The following is an 18,124-nucleotide window of genomic DNA, read 5'->3' as shown; positions in this document are numbered from 1 at the left end:
TATTACAATATTTACGACAACGTACGCGTGGAATACGTTTGGGCGATAATAAAATAACCGTTACATGTCACTTTTTACTTAAATAAGATACAATAGTATCGGCAAACAATAAATATTAAAATTAATATTGTACTTGTACAACAAAAACGAGGTAGATAAATCGTGCATTTAAGCACAAACAGTCTCTTTTTCGGCATCAAGCGTGAGAAGCCAGAAGGGACAGCAGCTCACTGTGGCTCATGCGCGTGAGCGTGCGCGCGTCGAGCCCCATGGCGGCGGCGGCGCCGCGCACGTCCAGCCCGAAGCTCTGCAGCAGCGCCGACAGCGCCACTTCCTCGCCCGTGCGTGGGTCGCGCAGCCGCGGGCACGAGCCGTTGCACTGCGGCCACGAGCAGCGCTCCACCAGCCGCCGCGGCGCGCACCCGCCCTTGCGACGCGCCACTCCGCCGCCGCCCCACAGCCGACGCTCCCAACATCCCAGCGCTCGTGGAAGTGTTATCCCGGACACGTTTATGGCCAGCCACTCCGGGCGCGCCAACGCTCCGTGAGCGAGGCAAGCCGGAGCAAATGTAGCGCGGACCCTCTTCAAACTGTCCCGGATGGCCGAACCGGTGTCGTGCACGGCGTCCCACTGCGCCCGAGTCCGCGGGGCGCGGACGCCCTCCGCCGCCAACTGCGCGGAGTCGAACAGATACTGGAACACGAACAACGGCGTGCGAATGTGAGGGTACAGTCGGTAGCCGAAATAGCAGAGCCACGGTTTTTGCGGGTGTTCCCGTACGCAGGAACTTGGAGGTGAGCCGCGCCACAAGGAGTGGCCGAGGCGGGCGACGGTATCCGCCGAGGACGCGCGTCGGGTTCTAGCCGGTCGGTCCAGGAACCAGCCGGAGTCCGCGACCGCGGCGACTCTGATGCCGTAGGGTCGGAGCATTCTCCTGGCCGAATCGGCGTGGAACAGGACACCAGCGCCGCCCGCGCTGGAGCCGACGAGGAGGAGTCGCCCGGAGAGGCCGATGTGAAGGAGCTGAGCGAGAACCGCTCGGACGATGAGTCGGCCGGCGAAGACGAAGCTGCCGTTGCGTGTCGTCCGCGTTCCGGCCCACATGTCGCTGGAGCAGTAGGGCAGCAGCACGTGGTTGGAGGCGTGCCACAGCGGGTTGGCGGCGGGGTCGGCGGAGAGCAGCGCGGGCGCGCGGCGCGCGCGCGGCCACCGCGCCGAAGACATGAGGCCGGGCCGCCGGCGCCAGCGCGCGCCGCACGACGCCGCGTCCCAGCAGTACCCGCCGCCCTCCAGGTACACCACCCAGTGTTCGCTGTTGGTTCCACGCCGGATATAATACCTGGAACAGTCAATTTCAAGATCAATTTTCTTTATATTTAAAACACAGTATCAAGAAGGTATGATGTTTGTAAATGCAGTTAATGCCCGAATCTGTAATCTTATAATAGGTACTCGTAAAAATATACATTTCAAAAAGTGACCTACTCTACTTAGGCCCAATTGTACCAAACACTTAACTCTGGGTTAGTGTGCTGTCAACTGTCAAATTCCATATTTTCGTTGATGCTAGTGGCCCTTAGGGTCACTCGCGCCACCGAAAGTGGAATTTGACACCACCATTTTTATATTGAATTTGACTGTTGACAGCCCACTAACCTTGAGTTAAGCGGGTGGTGCAAGTGGCCCTTAAAGGATAAAACTAGGCACTGTGTATTTATAAAAGTAACTATATTAGCATAATATGTAATGCTAATGACATGTGTGAACCACGAAAAGTGAATAGGTAATAGCAAAGCCGATTACGTTTTAATAATTCTATGTACACCGTGTTTTTTTTTGTTTTCCGTTAAATTCGACATCAGGAACGATCCTGTATATCACTTTTAATTAAATTCGCAAAAAAAAGAATTCATCTTTTTCATCCATACTATTATTATAAATGGGAAAGTGTGTGTCTGTTTGTTTGTCCGTTTTTCACAGCAAAACTGAGCGACGAATTGACATTATTTTTTAAGTGGAGATAGTTGAAGAGATGGAGAGTGAGTTCTAATCCCCCACTTCCCTCAAATGAGCGGTGGAAATTTGTATGGAGCATTCCACTAATTTCGATTTTAACGCGAGCGAAGCCGCGGGTAAAAGCTAGTACATAATAAATGAATTTATTAGTGTGAAAGACCCATAAAAATTACATTCAAGTTAGTGTCAAGTGATTGACGGCACATGTCAAAACAAATAACATTAGGAATTGGTAAAGGCTGTTACACACGTGTTCAGTAATTATCTTATTTTTTTTAATAATTCGATAACGATAAAAGTTTAATAATTCGATAACGGTAAAAGTTAAGACGCTTGTTTCTTAGAGAAATTAATTGTACTTGATCTAAAGAACCTTCCCTTAAAGTTAACGGAATTCAATAAAAACAGGTTGTATAAGGCTTGTTTCGATACGACCTCTAGTTTTTAGACATCTCATAAATAATGGTCATTATTTATGGTTCATTCAGTTTTCCTTCTACGTGTATAGTTTTTTAGCGGTAAGAGCGTGCGACTTTCAATCCGAGGTCGCGGGTTCGAACCCCGGCTCGTACTGAATGAGTTTTTTTGGAAATTAGGTATGTGCGAAATGCCATTTGATGCTTTCCAGGCGCTTTTCGGTGAAGGAAAACATCGTGAGAACACCGGACTAATCCCTAATTCCGATAAGGCCTAGTTAGCCTTCAGGCTGGAAGGTCAAATGGCAGTCGCTTTCGTAAAACTAGGGCTTATGCCAAATCAATCAATCAATCAATCAATTATTTAAATCTTGGGATTAGTTGTCAAATGCCGGGATAATACAAGGAGGATGATGCAATTTTCCTCAATCACCCGTTGACTACAAACGATGTATTAAGTATGTCATTTCTTATTTCCGAAAGTCGTCTAATTACGAAAGTCGCATAAAAATCACCATTATTTCCATCATATTATCAAGATTCCCTTCACCTTACCTTAAGGCTTAAGACTCGCACTCGTGAGGACCCTAATTTTAGTTTTATTTATGACAGATGTGGTAGATCATGCCGCTCACGAATCGGGTTATAGGTACCTATACTACCTATAGCCACAAGCGGCGCTGTCGCTAGATCAGAGTCGCTGCTTAAATCATCTGTAAAGATGTACACTCGCGACCATAGCAGCATGGAAACCACTAGGTCGATTATCGCATGCACGTTCCTGCGGTCGGATTGAATAAGGTGTTCAAATATTTACCTAGATGGCGTTGCTGGCCAAACGGACTTATTTAACGAATTAAAAATCAAATTTTCGTTTCTGAATAATAATATAAATGGAGTACATATAACGTAATATTATTTACCCAAATAATAATAGTTATATACCATTAGAAGTCATCTGTAATATCTTATAGCAAGAGCTGTTATAATCTGTGGTCTTACGTAGTACTTATCAACCAGTGTAGCAACTTTTATGACTTAGTGGGTATGTGACCACTTGCTCACTTATAATAGTCTTAAGTGCCATTGACTCATTGAGACTTAAGCCATTTATACCAATTATCGGCATCACTAAATTCTCGAAACAAACATCACACTGATAAAAATATTCTTCACAATTACCTAACCTAACCTTTAGTAAAAAATGCATGATAATATTGATAATTGCAGCGGTAAAACTGGTCAAGCAAAGTTCGTTGTGCCGGTTGGAAACAATGATAATTTACTAAGTTATACAATACATATTATTTGCTGCCCGTCATGTGCACGGGTATTTGTGGGTTCGCACCAACGAAATAGATGGTCGGATGGATGGTTGAGGTGGTGGTGATTGAAACAGTCGCCGTGGTCGAAATCGGCCAGGAGAGTAGTATCGTATTATTAAGTTAGAAAAGTGCCTTATCAATAGCCGATAACGGGCACAATGAGTTTCTTAAATACTTCGAGTTTTAGCATTAGACCATTAAATGCGCCGAAATGTGACTATTACCGTTCTTACTATTACCTATTATATCAAATAGGTATTTTGCTTTTACATTTATAAATAATAGTTAAATTTTTGTCGTAATCGTGTTTCGATTATTAGCCATGTCAACACTGTTTATCATTAATTCATTATACGATACTAGTGATAAAAATAACCAAGAATTAGGTAAATAAAATCACTTTCACGGTTATTAAATACTTACTTATTGGGTGTACTCGTATTTTGGATTCTCCTTAGGAATTCATAAACATTAAACCACTTATTAATCTTATTATTATTAATCCTTTATTTAGAAGTCATTTTAATTATACTTAATGGCATATTTATATTATTACATTACATCTATAAATATTTTACTAGTTGAATATTTTTAAACCGACAGAAGGAATCTAACTTAACAATATAGTATGTTTACCTTGCTAGTCTCTGTGTATTACACATGCTGACAATCAATTGAAGAAATCAGTTTATTTGATTAGCAAAATTATGCCATCAACTATCTATAATAGGGCTGTTATTTAGTTCTTCAAAATGGCAAGCACCTAACATTTTATTGAGATTAAAGCTTAAGTAGCATTTCCGCAAAACGGAAAAGGATTGAAGCTTCACCACAATAAAAATAATAGGTATTAAAATAGAAGATCGGACTGCTACGTAACAAAGTATTATAACAGAATATTGATTAATAAAAGAAGCAATTTTAAATATTTACTACGAAGGTATTTGCCTGAGCGTAGTGAAAGATTCAAAAGCCCAAGGTGAAAATATATTTACTACCATGTGCACTTTTGACGTCAACAGAACTAAACAAATTATTGTGTATCAAAATTATTTTTAAACTTAGAAAAACACTTACACAAGGAAAAAAATGGAATTCCGCGCCTAAATAGACTTGGTGATGTAAATGTAATAAGGTCCTTTTCATCTAAAATTTTAACAGAAATTCAGACCTTACTGCACATGAAGCATAATATGGACCCTTCTCTATGGAAAGCCACATTAGAAAATTGTGACTTTCTCCCTTATAGCAGGGAACAAACAGAGTTGATGGTGATGTAAAAAAAAAAAGATTATTTGTATTATTGAAAAATACAAAAAAATGCTTTGAAATTAAAACAAGTTATAATTATATGATAAATCGAGAATCCGATCTTCTATATATCTTACGTATTTGCCAGCTGAAACCTCGAAAGTGTTATATTACTGACCTGATTAAGTAAAGTATTTGCTTATCTATATCATAACGACATAACTTCACTGCAGGTTAAATAGAGAAATAAAAAAAAACTATGCTGTAGCGTAGATAACAATTTATACAGAGTGGCCTTGGATGGAATGCGCTCATATAAGTAGATAAACTCAGTTTACCTAATAAAAATATTATTTTATTTTAGAAAACGAACAAAACTGGGTAGTTTTTCCACACTGTATAAATTTGAATTCTACTGTCGTGACATACTTACTTAGTTAAGATTTTGATAAAATGACACTTTAATTACATTATTATCCACAATTTTTTTTTTAATGTTATTGATCACTTAACACGGAATTCACTAAACACTACTTATAAGATGATACACTAATACTTTGTGTAACCTCCCTCGTTATTAATAACTGCCTGTAAACGGGATCTCATTGACGTAACTAGGTTTTGACACAAATCGGTACCGCGAATATTGTCCCAAATTTTTAAACAATGTGCTTCCAATGCTGCCGGTGTTCTTTCGTTTTGATTGTCCCATCGTTGGACAATGACACCCCATAAATTTTCTATTGGGTTTAAATCGGGTGACTTTGCAGGCCAGGGAATGTCCTTGATGTCATTTTTGTGTTGACCAAACCACTCCTTTACAGTACGCGAACAATGTATCGGGCAATTATCTTGCACAAACGACAATACCGGCAATTCAGTCTCAGGATACACGTTTCGAACTGTAGGTAACATCGTATTTTCCAACACGTCCACGTAATTGTCACTATTTGCGCGGCTAGGTATCCTGACTAGTTCTCCCGGACCGGCTGCAGTCATCCAACCCCACATGTTCACGGTGATGCGACCTGACTCCATATTGGGCACGACATGCTCATTATCATACCGCGTATTGTTTCGATGCCACAAATTCAACCGTCCGTGTTGGCTCGATTTAAATGTCTTCTCATCTGTAAAACAGTCATTTGATTTACAAGGGGGCAAAGTTGTTGTTTAACCGCACGTGCCAATATTGATACCCGAACAAGCGACAGATTCCAACCGCGAACCACGAGCGTAGCGTGTGGTTCAAAAGTGGGATCTTGAGCGTTGCGAGGGTTTCAACGCACGAAGGTTAAACAAACTTTTCAACCAAAAGAAACACACAAATTTTTACCGACCCAAACAAAATCCTAACTGTAAAACATGAAACAAAATGAAATAATAATATTTCAGTATTCAATATTTGTGATTCAATATCATAGGTAGTTAAATTCTACCAGCCAGTTTAGGATATCAAGTTAAAAATTGTATGAAATTACTTTACACTCTTGTGGATAAAATGAAATTTTGCTACCTATCTGTATTAGAAGAATTAAAAGAGCCTTTACCAGTTTAATTTGATTTTACCATAAAATGGAGAAATAAACAAACACAGACGTAATAAAAAACACTAAATAGTAGGTAAATTATTAACCTGTAAAAATAACGTTAGTCCAGTCGTCGTCTAGATGTTTTCGAGCAAACTGTAACCTAGCAGTTTTATGTGCAGCAGTCAACAAAGGTTTGACGGCATGTCTGCGATGATGGAGACCCTCTTTATGAAGCGCACGCCGAACAGTGCGCGCCCTCGTGCCAAACAATCCTGCGTAAAGCCTTGTGGGCCTGAAGCCATCTTGCTCATACTCCTGCACCATTAGCTGACGTTGCTCAGTGTTTATTAGGCATGGTCTACCTGATTTAGGCCGATGCAACAGAGATCCTTCCCCTTGATACCTGTCAACCCACAGGCTAACAGTTTTACGCTGAAACAATGTAACAATATTTATACTTATTATCATCACATAATAATGTCTAGCTCGAGTTGATTTTACTAAACTCAAATGTTTTAGCAAAACAACAATATAAAATGGCGAATACTAATTTTGCATTTATACATTAATTAAAGGAAATGGTCTAAAATAAAAAGAAATATGTTATTATTTCACAAAATGTTAAGTAGGTAAAAGGTTTCCTGTTTCCTAATAAAAATAAGAAAAGTATAAAACAAAGAAATGCCATATAACTCATGTATTGTAAGGAAAAGTGAAAATTAAAAAAGTTACTTACGTTTACACCCATTTCTCTTGCTATCTCTGATTTATTAAATCCTTCTTTGTGCAAGGCAATTATTTGCGATCTCATTATCATGTCGATGTTGGAATGAGAACTCATCGTTAATATGTTTTATATTTTATGTTGTGTAGGTAAATTACATATTTAATGATATTGAGATTCATATTATCTTTTTCTTCTATGACAATTTGATATGTTTTCTCTGAAGAAGAACGACGTATTATTAAGCATTAATATAATTTATTGAAATTGATTTCCATAGAGTACCTAGTCTGTTCATATTCTTTGATGAATACTTTTGCATGTTAAATTGTATGTTGTTATTTAATGCATGTTAATTATAAGATGTAATGTTTTGAAAAGAAGTTGCCCGCCGAGTTTCTTGCCGGTCCCATAGTGGATACCCCCCTCCCAACTGAGGGGGGACAGAAATCTTCTCGAGGCTGAGGCGTAGGGTTAGAGCCGGCGTAGCTTTATTTGACGTTCATATGCGCATTGTAATATGCCTACTTGAAAAATAAATATTTCATTTTCATTTTCATTTTCATTTCATTTCATTTCATTTTCATTTTCATTATGAGTAAACCTAATATAACTCAAAACGCAATTAATTCGGACGTAAGCGGCAACGAAGGACGAACAACGAAAAAGTCTGATAGAAAAATAATTTTGTATGGTGTGAATAAAATTTAAATCTACCCTCTTAACGTTTTAATACTAAACGGAATACTGGTAAAATTAAACGTATTGCCAATTTACAGTAATGAGGCATGCGTCAATTTGGGGGTTGTTGCATTCGGATAAGGTTCTTATTCCATTGGCATGTTTATCGAATGATCTTTAAGTGGTAGTCAATTTCGCCGGCTTCGTTAATGATGCCATGGCCCAGTGGCGAGACTGCAAGGCGCAAACGAGTCGGGCGCTCCTAAGTCCCGGGTTCAAATCCCAGCCATGACAATGACGTGATTTTGTGTTTTTTAGCGTCTTGGCTTGAAATGGCACTCCGTGACACCAATTTGAACTTATTCTCAGACTGATCCTGATAGAAATGAAAAGAAAAATGTGGCTAAGAAAAAAACTCAATACTTCAAAAACCGGTTAAAGTGTCTTTGAAATAATTAGGATGGAAGCGAAATTAGCAAATGAAAGATTGCAATCAACACAAAAATGTATTTTTCTGTATTCAATGACGCCAACGCCATCTAGTGACAGCTAAATATACCAGTAAGGTTCGTGTATAGGAATAATAGCATAATTATACAAAGAACGCATAGATGGTGCTCAACTTCGCTGCAAGCGACTTTTTCGCTGAGTTGACCATCGTCTTTAGGCCGTATCTGTACAAGGCCTAATGATGATGATGATTGTTAGACTTACCCAGCAGGAGAAGCATCGTTGCAGACGAGCGAGGAATTGGACAGCCAGGTCAGTCGCAAGCTGTCTGGTGGGGCTGTAGCCGAAGCCGCAATACACGTTGTTAGAACCTCCTGTAAAAATACGTTAGCTCGTCAGTTTTTTTTTTTTTTTTATTGGCAAATATTGGTTTAAAGGCAATACAGAGCTTATTATTCATAAAAGTGGTGTCAATGGTATTCCGGAACTTTCGGAGACTTGTTCAGCGCTGAAGGCAACACTTACGCTGTGGCTTGCGTGGGCGACGGCCGCGCGATGGTCGCGCGACGGCGATGCGACGCATACGAAATCAAACCTTATCGATATGGAAGTATGAGACGCGACGGCGACGGTCGCGCGACCATCGCCAATGCAAGACACGGCGTTAGAGCCAATTTGACGCTTCAATTAAATGCACGCAATGTTGTAAAAGGAAAGAAATAATGCTCCTAACACGACGATCGATTGGGCAACGGGCATATTAGGATTAAAATGCAACAAATAGGTAGGTAAATACACGGTGTAAGATGAGGGAATCGAAAGATTTTAACTACACATTTCGGAGGGCAAAATGAAGATAAAATGTCAATGACGTCAAGCAAATTTCGGCAAAAAAATTTTTTTTGTAATTTTTTTTTAGGTTTTTTAGGTGTATTTTCACATAAAAAGTAAAAATTATTTGTAAAACTGGCACTTAAAATAAAAATTTACATTTTTTTTCCAGAAAAATACTTTTTTGCAATGAGTTACTAATATTGTCTTCGGTTACCGCGATAGTTACTCATGAAATAAAACTATGGAAACGGATTAAATCGCGTATAATGAATTACTAGTTATTTTTTGACATCTATCAACGAGGATAACGATAACGGCATCATCGCCATCAACATAGCAATTTGTTCTGAGAAATAATAATACTGTTATATTTTAAAATGCTTATAACTCTGAAAGTAGGCGAAATCCAGAAAAGTTGATATGACATTTTACTCTTCTAATATGATGAGGAATACGCTGTTAAAATTATTTGATTTCCTCATGTTACACCGTGTATACTTTGATTAAAGAGGAGGAGATATATTTTGAGTAAAGGGGAGAAAAATGAGAACTCGATTCGTATTAATTGCTTGATAATTTGACAAACAAATGAATAACTAACGTTAGTTATCGACTCACCAATTAAATAAAGATAAATCAAAATTATATCTGTATTCGTGTAACTTTGGTGTAAACAATATCTCGACTAACCAGGCATTCATTTCAAGAATTAAGTACTTGTACTGTACTTGTAATTAAATTATTCTTGTTTTCTCAAACAGTTTAAAACTTAAACGATAAGTATACTACATCGGTTGCAAACAGGCATACGGTCCAATTGATGGTAACTTTGCAACGGCAATTTTAACGCAGTTACATAGGTACATCATGATCAGGGGAGGTAATATCGTGGTCATTGTTAGGGGGTCATGATTACAACTGCGTCGAAATATCAGGGATCTGGACAAAAAACAAAAAGTAATCACGGTCTATATCTCGGTCAATATACCACCATCGCCGGTTGCACCAAACCGTCTGTCACCGAATTTAGCGTTCGATACTAAGACGTGGACTAAGAGCCCAGAGGCGCCAGACCTTCCTCATTTTCTCAAGGATGAAACTTTGGGACAATGTAGAGTTCGTATCGACATCGACGTTGAATGCCTATTATCTAGTTCGGCCCTACGGTCATGTTTTTTTTATAAGGTTTTTTTTTTCAACACTAACTTTCCTTAAATTCTCAAGTCTGATTTTTATACAGTCATGTGATAGAAAATACTGTAAAAATTAGATAATTAATATTTTCTAACCATTTTTAGGGTTCCGTAGTCAACTAGGAACCCTTATAGTTTCGCCATGTCTGTCTGTCCGTCCGTCCGTCCGTCCGTCCGTCCGTCCGTCCGTCCGTCCGCGGATAATCTCAGTAACCGTTAGCACTAGAAAGCTGAAATTTGGTCCCAATATGTATATCAATCACGCCAACAAAGTGCAAAAATAAAAAATGGAAAAAAATGTTTTATTAGGGTACCCCCCCTACATGTAAAGTGGGGGCTGATAATTTTTTTCATTCCAACCACAACGTGTGATATATTGTTGGATAGGTATTTAAAAATAAATAAGGGCTTACTAGGATTGTTTTTTGATAATATTAATATTTTCGGAAATAATCGCTCCTAAAAGAAAAAAAAGTGCGTCCCCCCCCTTCTAAATTTTGAACCATACGTTTAAAAAATATGAATAAAATCACAAAAGTAGAACTTTGTAAAGACTTTCTAGGAAAATTGTTTTGAACTTAATAGGTTCAGTAGTTTTTGAGAAAAATATGGAAAACTTCGGAACTCTACACTGAGCGTGGCCCGACACGCTCTTGGCCGGTTTTTTACGCCAGCCGTAGCTTGAGAAATTAGGGTAAGTTAGAGAGAATTTCAACCGTCTGGTAAAAGTTACGGAAATGGTCAGGTAATAATGGTGATCAAATCCTTACAGTCTTTCTATCACATATATAAAAATCAGCCTTGAGAATTTAAGGAAAATTAGTGTTTTTGAAAAAAACCCTTATAGCAAAAATTGGCCGACGGGCCGAACTACTTAATATGCAGACGTTAAACGTCTTTTCGGTGAAGGAAAACATCGTGAGGAAACCGGACTAATTCCAATAAGGCCTAGTTACCCGTCGGATTGGAAGGTCAGATGGCAGTCGCTTTCGTAAAAACTAGTGCCTACGCCAAATCTTGGGATTAGTTGTCAAAGCGGACCCCAGGCTCCCATGAGCCGTGGCAAATGCCAGGATAACGCAAGGAGGATGATGAAACGTCGGCGTTGATACGAACTCTACAGGGTCCCAAAGTTTTATCCTTGAGAAAATGAGGAAGTTCTGGCGGCTCTGGGCTCTTAGTCCATAGTTATTTGTTACAGGTACAAGGGCGCAAAGTTGTATTTTAACGCCGAGTGTGGAATTGAAAAACGAGCAAGCCAAAGGAATCTATAGTTGAACTAGGGAAGGGAACTTGAATTTTTCAACACACGAGAAATAAAATAAGTAGCTGCTGAAAGCACAGATCTATACAAAGATGAAAATGAGATTATACACCCTGTTCTTTTATTTCTGTTAAATTCTACACATCGTGGCTTATTAACAAAAGTTATCTGGCATATTATCGTTTTTTTGTTAAATTCAAAACAAAATATATACATAATGTAATAAATGATTTAAGTCGTGTGAAAGAACCTTAAGAGTATCATAAAAGTTAATGTCAATAATCTGACAGCACATTCCAAAATAAGTAATAGGTATTAAACTAAAATTCATAATCCTATACAGACCAAATTGACTAGTAAGTGTGAACAAATGTTGCCACAGTTTGGCTAGTGTCGTTCTTATCGATATTAAAATTATTATTACACCGTAGATTTAAGGTGCACCCAGACGGTACAATCTAATTGGCAATTTGATCTTTTAATCAATATACTAACTTTTTCTGTGATTTCGACAGACCAAAAGGTCTGTAGACCCCTAATTAGATATAAAATGTTAATTTCAAACCAGCAGTAATGTAAATTAAATTTATATATTTATTATGATAGTTTATTGAATCTTTATAAATGAATTATTACAATTATTGTGTTACAGCCGAAAGATGGAAAGATTGTGTAGATCACATAATAAAAACCGAGGACAAAATGTTACAACTCGACCATTTAGTGGACAATGTCTCGGATCGTTTTATTATAAATGTAACTGATGATGATGCTGATGATGAAGATTACGAAATAACGGAGCCTGGGAATGAATAATATTTTATAATAAAGACTACTTATCGACCTTTTTATGCTAGAAAACGATTGTGCAAAAACGCATTTTATCCATCTACTACTTCGAAAACCGAACAAACCAAAATGTTTACCTTTTATTTAAAAGTAACATACGTATTTTTGATTTAAACTAGTCTGTTATTTGTACTTTACAACTTGTCGATATATTGCTATCGACATATACTCTTCACTATTTTTATTTCACTGTTCCTGGTAACATTTCATCTGTCACTCATTTGTCAATTTAGTCCGCAGGATTGTGAATTTTAGTTTAGGAAGTAATATTGTTGTACACTTGTTCAGTCTTTTGAGGGTTCAGTATTTGATTGAATATTATAACTAATTGACATTAAAAGCGATGACACTAGTTTCTTATAGTAATTAACGTGTTCGCTCTTCGCCCCGGCTAGTCTATGGCCCATTTATGATAAAAAAGCTGTATTTGACTTAAAGAACTGTAAGAGAATGTCAAGGAACGAGTGCCGAGGTATCAACAAAAATGCATAAGATCTGAATACTTGCGTTTACTGTCACGGTTAAAATAGGAATGTGAATACAAATGATCTTATGATTAAATACAACTAGGTTAAGTGGGAAATTGTCATGCGTATGCAAAATGACGTTCTACTTTTGGACAAAGTCCAGGTGCATCAATTGCATTAAGATATTGTTTTGGGTCAGATTGAATATGCGTAGTTGCAAAAACCGGCCAAGAGCGTGTCGAACCACGCTCAGTGTAGGGTTCCGTAGTTTTCCGTATTTTTCTCAAAAACTACTGAACCTATCAAGTTCAAAACATTTTTCCTAGAAAGTCTTTATAAATTTCTACTTTTGGGATTTTTTAAACATATGGTTCAAAAGTTAGAGGGGGGGGACGCACTTTTTTAGGGTTCCGTAGTCAACTAGGAACCCTTATAGTTTCGCCATGTCTGTCTGTCCGTCCGTCCGTCCGTCCGTCCGTCCGTCCGTCCGCGGATAATCTCAGTAACCGTTAGCACTAGAAAGCTGAAATTTAGTACCAATATGTATCAATCACGCCAACAAAGTGCAAAAATAAAAAATGGAAAAAAATGTTTGGGTACCCCCCCTACATGTAAAGTGGGGGCTGATTTTTTTTTTCATTCCAACCCCAACGTGTGATATATTGTTGGATAATATAATAAAATAATCGCTTCTAAAGGAAAAAAAAGTGCGTCCCCCCCCCCTCTAACTTTTGAACCATATGTTTAAAAAATATGAAAAAAATCACAAAAGTAGAACTTTATAAGGACTTTCTAGGAAAATTGTTTTGAACTTGATAGGTTCAGTAGTTTTTGAGAAAAATACGGAAAACTACGGAACCCTACACTGAGCGTGGCCCGACACGCTCTTGGCCGGTTTTTTCCTTTAGGAGCGATTATTTCCGAAAAAATTAATATTATCAAAAAACGATCTTAGTAAACCCTTATTCATTTTTAAATACCTATCCAACAATATATCACACGTTGGGGTTGGAATGAAAAAAATATCAGCCCCCACTTTACATGTAGGGGGGGTACCCTAATAAAACATTTTTTTCCATTTTTTATTTTTGCACTTTGTTGGCGTGATTGATATACATATTGGTACCAAATTTCAGCTTTCTAGTGCTAACGGTTACTGAGATTATCCGCGGACGGACGGACGGACGGACGGACAGACGGACAGACGGACAGACAGACATGGCGAAACTATAAGGGTTCCTAGTTGACTACGGAACCCTAAAAATGTATATCTTTGTACAAGAACTTTCCTTTAAATTTAACGGAAATAAAAAATTTAAAAACCCAAAGTTATCCTCACGTGTAACAAATGAATGTTCCGTTAAAAACTCGTACCGTAATAAAAGACGAAGGGAATTCCGAATAAATCCTTACTAATTTACGACGACATTATTCTGCCTTTGATGGCATTTTAATGTTGAGTGCCTAATTTGTAGCATTTTAATATTTTTCCATTAAATTAATTTCGATAAAAGAGTCTTGTATTCCACATAATTACGTACATTTTAGAACGGAATACCTACACATTTCGGAAGTTATCAAAGAGTAGTCATTATGTGTGGTTCCTTCAATAAGATTGCAATTCATACGCATATTTATGTAAATATTATAGTTTCGAAAACAACTGTCTGTTTGTTAACTATTCACGCTTAAACTACGGAACGAATTGAAAGGCATGTGTAAGTAATTAAGTAGGTAGATACAAATGTCTGTTCAGGGTACGTAGCCGAATGGCACAAACGCTCACGAAACGCTCACGAAACGAAACGCTCGTAGATATCTATCACTATCGCCCTTGCATATTGGCGCGTCAGAGCCAGACTACCTTTCGCGGCGTTTCGTTTTTGTTTTGCGTCGCAGAAATGTCATTCGGCTACGGCATCAGATTGTTTCTGAGGACATGATTCCTTAGGGAAGAATTAAGACGCGGCAAACCTTATTAACTTAATAAAATACCTATAAATTAAAATTATATTGAAATTAGAGTAGATAACTAAAACTTTCAGCTACGTTTCCACTAGATATAACCAATTGCATCGCAGAACCATGCGCTAACGTCACAATATAAACAAACACTGTTATCAAAATAATAAATAAATGCGTACACAGAGTATCCATGTGATGGAGATGGAGCTGGGCAGGCAGGCGCGGCGCCGGTCGCCGCGGCGCGCACTCATCACTGGCTGCGCCCGCGCCGGACACGGACACAGTGGGCAACTCGGGCGAGGGCGGGCGAGCGAGCGCACCCCATACTGACGCGCGCGCTCCACGGCCAGCCGCAGCGCACTACAGGCTAGCCCGCGCACGGTAGCTCTCCCGCTGTTTACAAAATAAAGCCTCTATTTAGAGCGAAGGGCCGAACTTCTCGCTGCGCGGCGTCGGACCGAATAAAGGTAAGCCGAGCGGCGGCTCGTTTGTGCACAGTGCGCAGGGGCAGCGGGACCGGCTCCGCGGCGAGATCAAACGCGGCGCAGATCAAAGGCGCCGCCGCGCGATCGGCATCCGTCATTATTATTATGCAAGCATTACGAGGCGCGCGTGACTCAAGCGAGAGGGCCACGCGAGCGCGGGCGCCGCGCCGGCTGCCGCCCCTCCCCTCCACTTCTCCCACCTGTCAACATCCCGGCATAATAAAATATGACGTCCTTTATCCCTCACCGACCACTTTGACGGTCGCCAACCCCGCTATGAAGCAGCTCGATCCCGAAAATGTTAACTCGGGCAAAACATCCCGCAATGGCGGATAATGAATGGCTCGTTGAGCCTGGAGCGGCCTCTGATTAGCTACGCATTACACACATGTTCTTTTTGAACATTTTTGGCACCTCATTAAATTTTATAACTTTGTTTGGCGAGCATTGCTAAATTCGCTACCGGGCGGCGTGCTGTTTACATTTTATATTCTTATTCTGATCTTAATGAGAGGACCGTTGCGATCTATATAACATTTATGTTAGAGTGTCTAGAGAAAAAAATGTTCACACCTCACACCTAACTTTATACACAATAGTAATTATCTTGTCGCAAAAAAAATACATAACTAGCAACCTAAAGCTGTCATTGTATCATATAAGAAAATTCCACTATATAACAGGCGCTTTGATTTGTTTCTCCAGGTACTTTGCGAACTTCTAACCCATTATAATTAAAGTATCCCATAAACTCTTCAGTAACAGCTGAAACAGTTTAGTTATTGCTGGGTAAGACAAAGAGAATCGATTCTGATACTTCATCCTAAAATCTCGTATGTTTTCTGTTGACTTTCGTAGGCTTCGTAGACAATTTACTAGCTAGTTAAAAAATAGTAATTTTACTTCCCTAAGGCTCATAACATAAGAACGTTATTTCGAAATAGTTTCCTAATTTGGAACTGATTATACAACAATTATATTTTAATGTAGATATCTAAATAAAAAACCGGCCAAGAGCATGTCGGGCCACGCTCAGTGTAGGGTTCCGTAGTTTTCCGTATTTTTCTCAAAAACTACTTAACCTATCAAGTTCAATACAATTTTCCTAGAAATTGTTTATAAAGTTCTACTTTTGTGATTTTTTTCATATTTTTTAAACATATGGTTCAAAAGTTAGAGGGGGGGGACGCACTTTTTTTTCTTTAGGAGTGATTATTTCCGAAAATATTAATATTATCAAAAAACGATCTTAGTAAACCCTTATTTATTTTTAAATACCTATCCAACAATATATCACACGTTGGGGTTGAAATGAAAAAAAAAATCAGCCCCCACTTTACATGTATGGGGGGTACCCTAATAAAACATTTTCTTCCATTTTTATTTTTGCACTTTGTTGGAGTGATTGATATACATATTGGTACCAAATTTCAGCTTTCTAGTGCTTACGGTTACTGAGATTATCCGCGGACGGACGGACGGACGGACAGACAGACATGGCGAAACTATAAGGGTTCCTAGTTGACTACGGAACCCTAAAAAGGAAACTCAATTATACACAGAATCAGCCATAAATCCATAGTTCGTGGCAATAATTGCATACCTATAACAATTATACTTGAAAGGGGAAATTACATCCTTACTGCTGGCAATAAAATTTAGTTATGGAATAATACAAATCATCAACTTGCGCTATCCAGTTATTTTGTTTAAGAGTCCGCATCAAGTTCAGTCTTCATACAAACGTAGATACGCTTTGAAACGACTAGCTAGGTTGTTCTGAAACTTTGTTTTGTATATACAATTGAATACAGGGTCCTTACTTACTCTTGTTGTGCTGTATTACTTATTTCACAAAAAAATTAAAAGAAGCTTTACATTAGTATTACATTAAAATGAATCGTTACTAATAATAGCAAGGACGATATAATACCGGGACAGACAAGCCCATACAAAAAACCGGCCAAGTGCGAGTCGGACTCGCCCACCGAAGGTTCCGACCACATTTTCAATCTTAAACTCATTTAACTCTAAAGACTTCACTAGAGTTATAGGTACCATTATTGTGTATAACTCCATCTCTCGGTGAATTCGCTAACTAATTTTCACGGCCTGTATAGTATGTTGGTTTTTCGGTGATTACCTATTCTTTAATAATGTTAACCGATTTCGTCACTTTTTTTGAAAGAAGATGTTTTACTTAAAATCTCATACTAATTTGAAGTACGATATACATCCGCAAGGGTGGTTAAATTGAAAGTTAAAATTTGAAAAGTTTTTTGCGAATTAAAAAAAAGTTTCCAAGATACAGACACGGTTTTATTTTTCCTGTAAAATTTAGTACAAAACCAATGTATAATTTTTCGTTGGTAAACTTCGGAGATAAGGGGGGGGGGGGTATTTTCTTTACACTTTCCTTCAAAATTCTTTTTTTTCCACAACAAAAAAATAATAATAAATAGTTTTGTTTTGATAAGCTCTTTCTAACGATACCCCACTTGACCTAGTAACTTGACATTCACAGTTTGCCCCCTTTTCATATTGGTCATTTTCTATAGTTAATATTAAAAAAACCGGCCAAGTGCGAGTCGGACTCGCCCACCGAGGGTTCCGTACAAACTTTCTTTCAAACTACCTAGTAAAAATAATCTCATATTTTCATATAACTCTA

At 38.6% G+C, this 18,124-nt stretch overlaps 1 protein-coding gene across 1 annotated transcript; it reads right to left on the bottom strand.

Moving 5' to 3' along the window:
• Nucleotides 1–83: 83 nt before the first annotated feature.
• LOC125229405 (palmitoleoyl-protein carboxylesterase NOTUM) lies at nucleotides 84–16,182 on the bottom strand. Its single transcript, XM_048134235.1, has 3 exons — nucleotides 15,148–16,182; nucleotides 8,661–8,770; nucleotides 84–1,340 (listed from the first exon to the last, which is right to left on the bottom strand). Exons 1-3 carry the CDS (start codon nucleotides 15,217–15,219, stop codon nucleotides 197–199), a joined length of 1,326 nt encoding a protein of 441 aa, XP_047990192.1. The 5' UTR covers nucleotides 15,220–16,182; the 3' UTR covers nucleotides 84–196.
• Nucleotides 16,183–18,124: the final 1,942 nt, after the last annotated feature.

The sequence above is a fragment of the Leguminivora glycinivorella genome, chromosome 9, assembly GCF_023078275.1.
Source record: "Leguminivora glycinivorella isolate SPB_JAAS2020 chromosome 9, LegGlyc_1.1, whole genome shotgun sequence".
NCBI lineage: Eukaryota > Metazoa > Arthropoda > Insecta > Lepidoptera > Tortricidae > Leguminivora > Leguminivora glycinivorella.
This window is presented reverse-complemented; position numbering and strand designations above follow the sequence as displayed.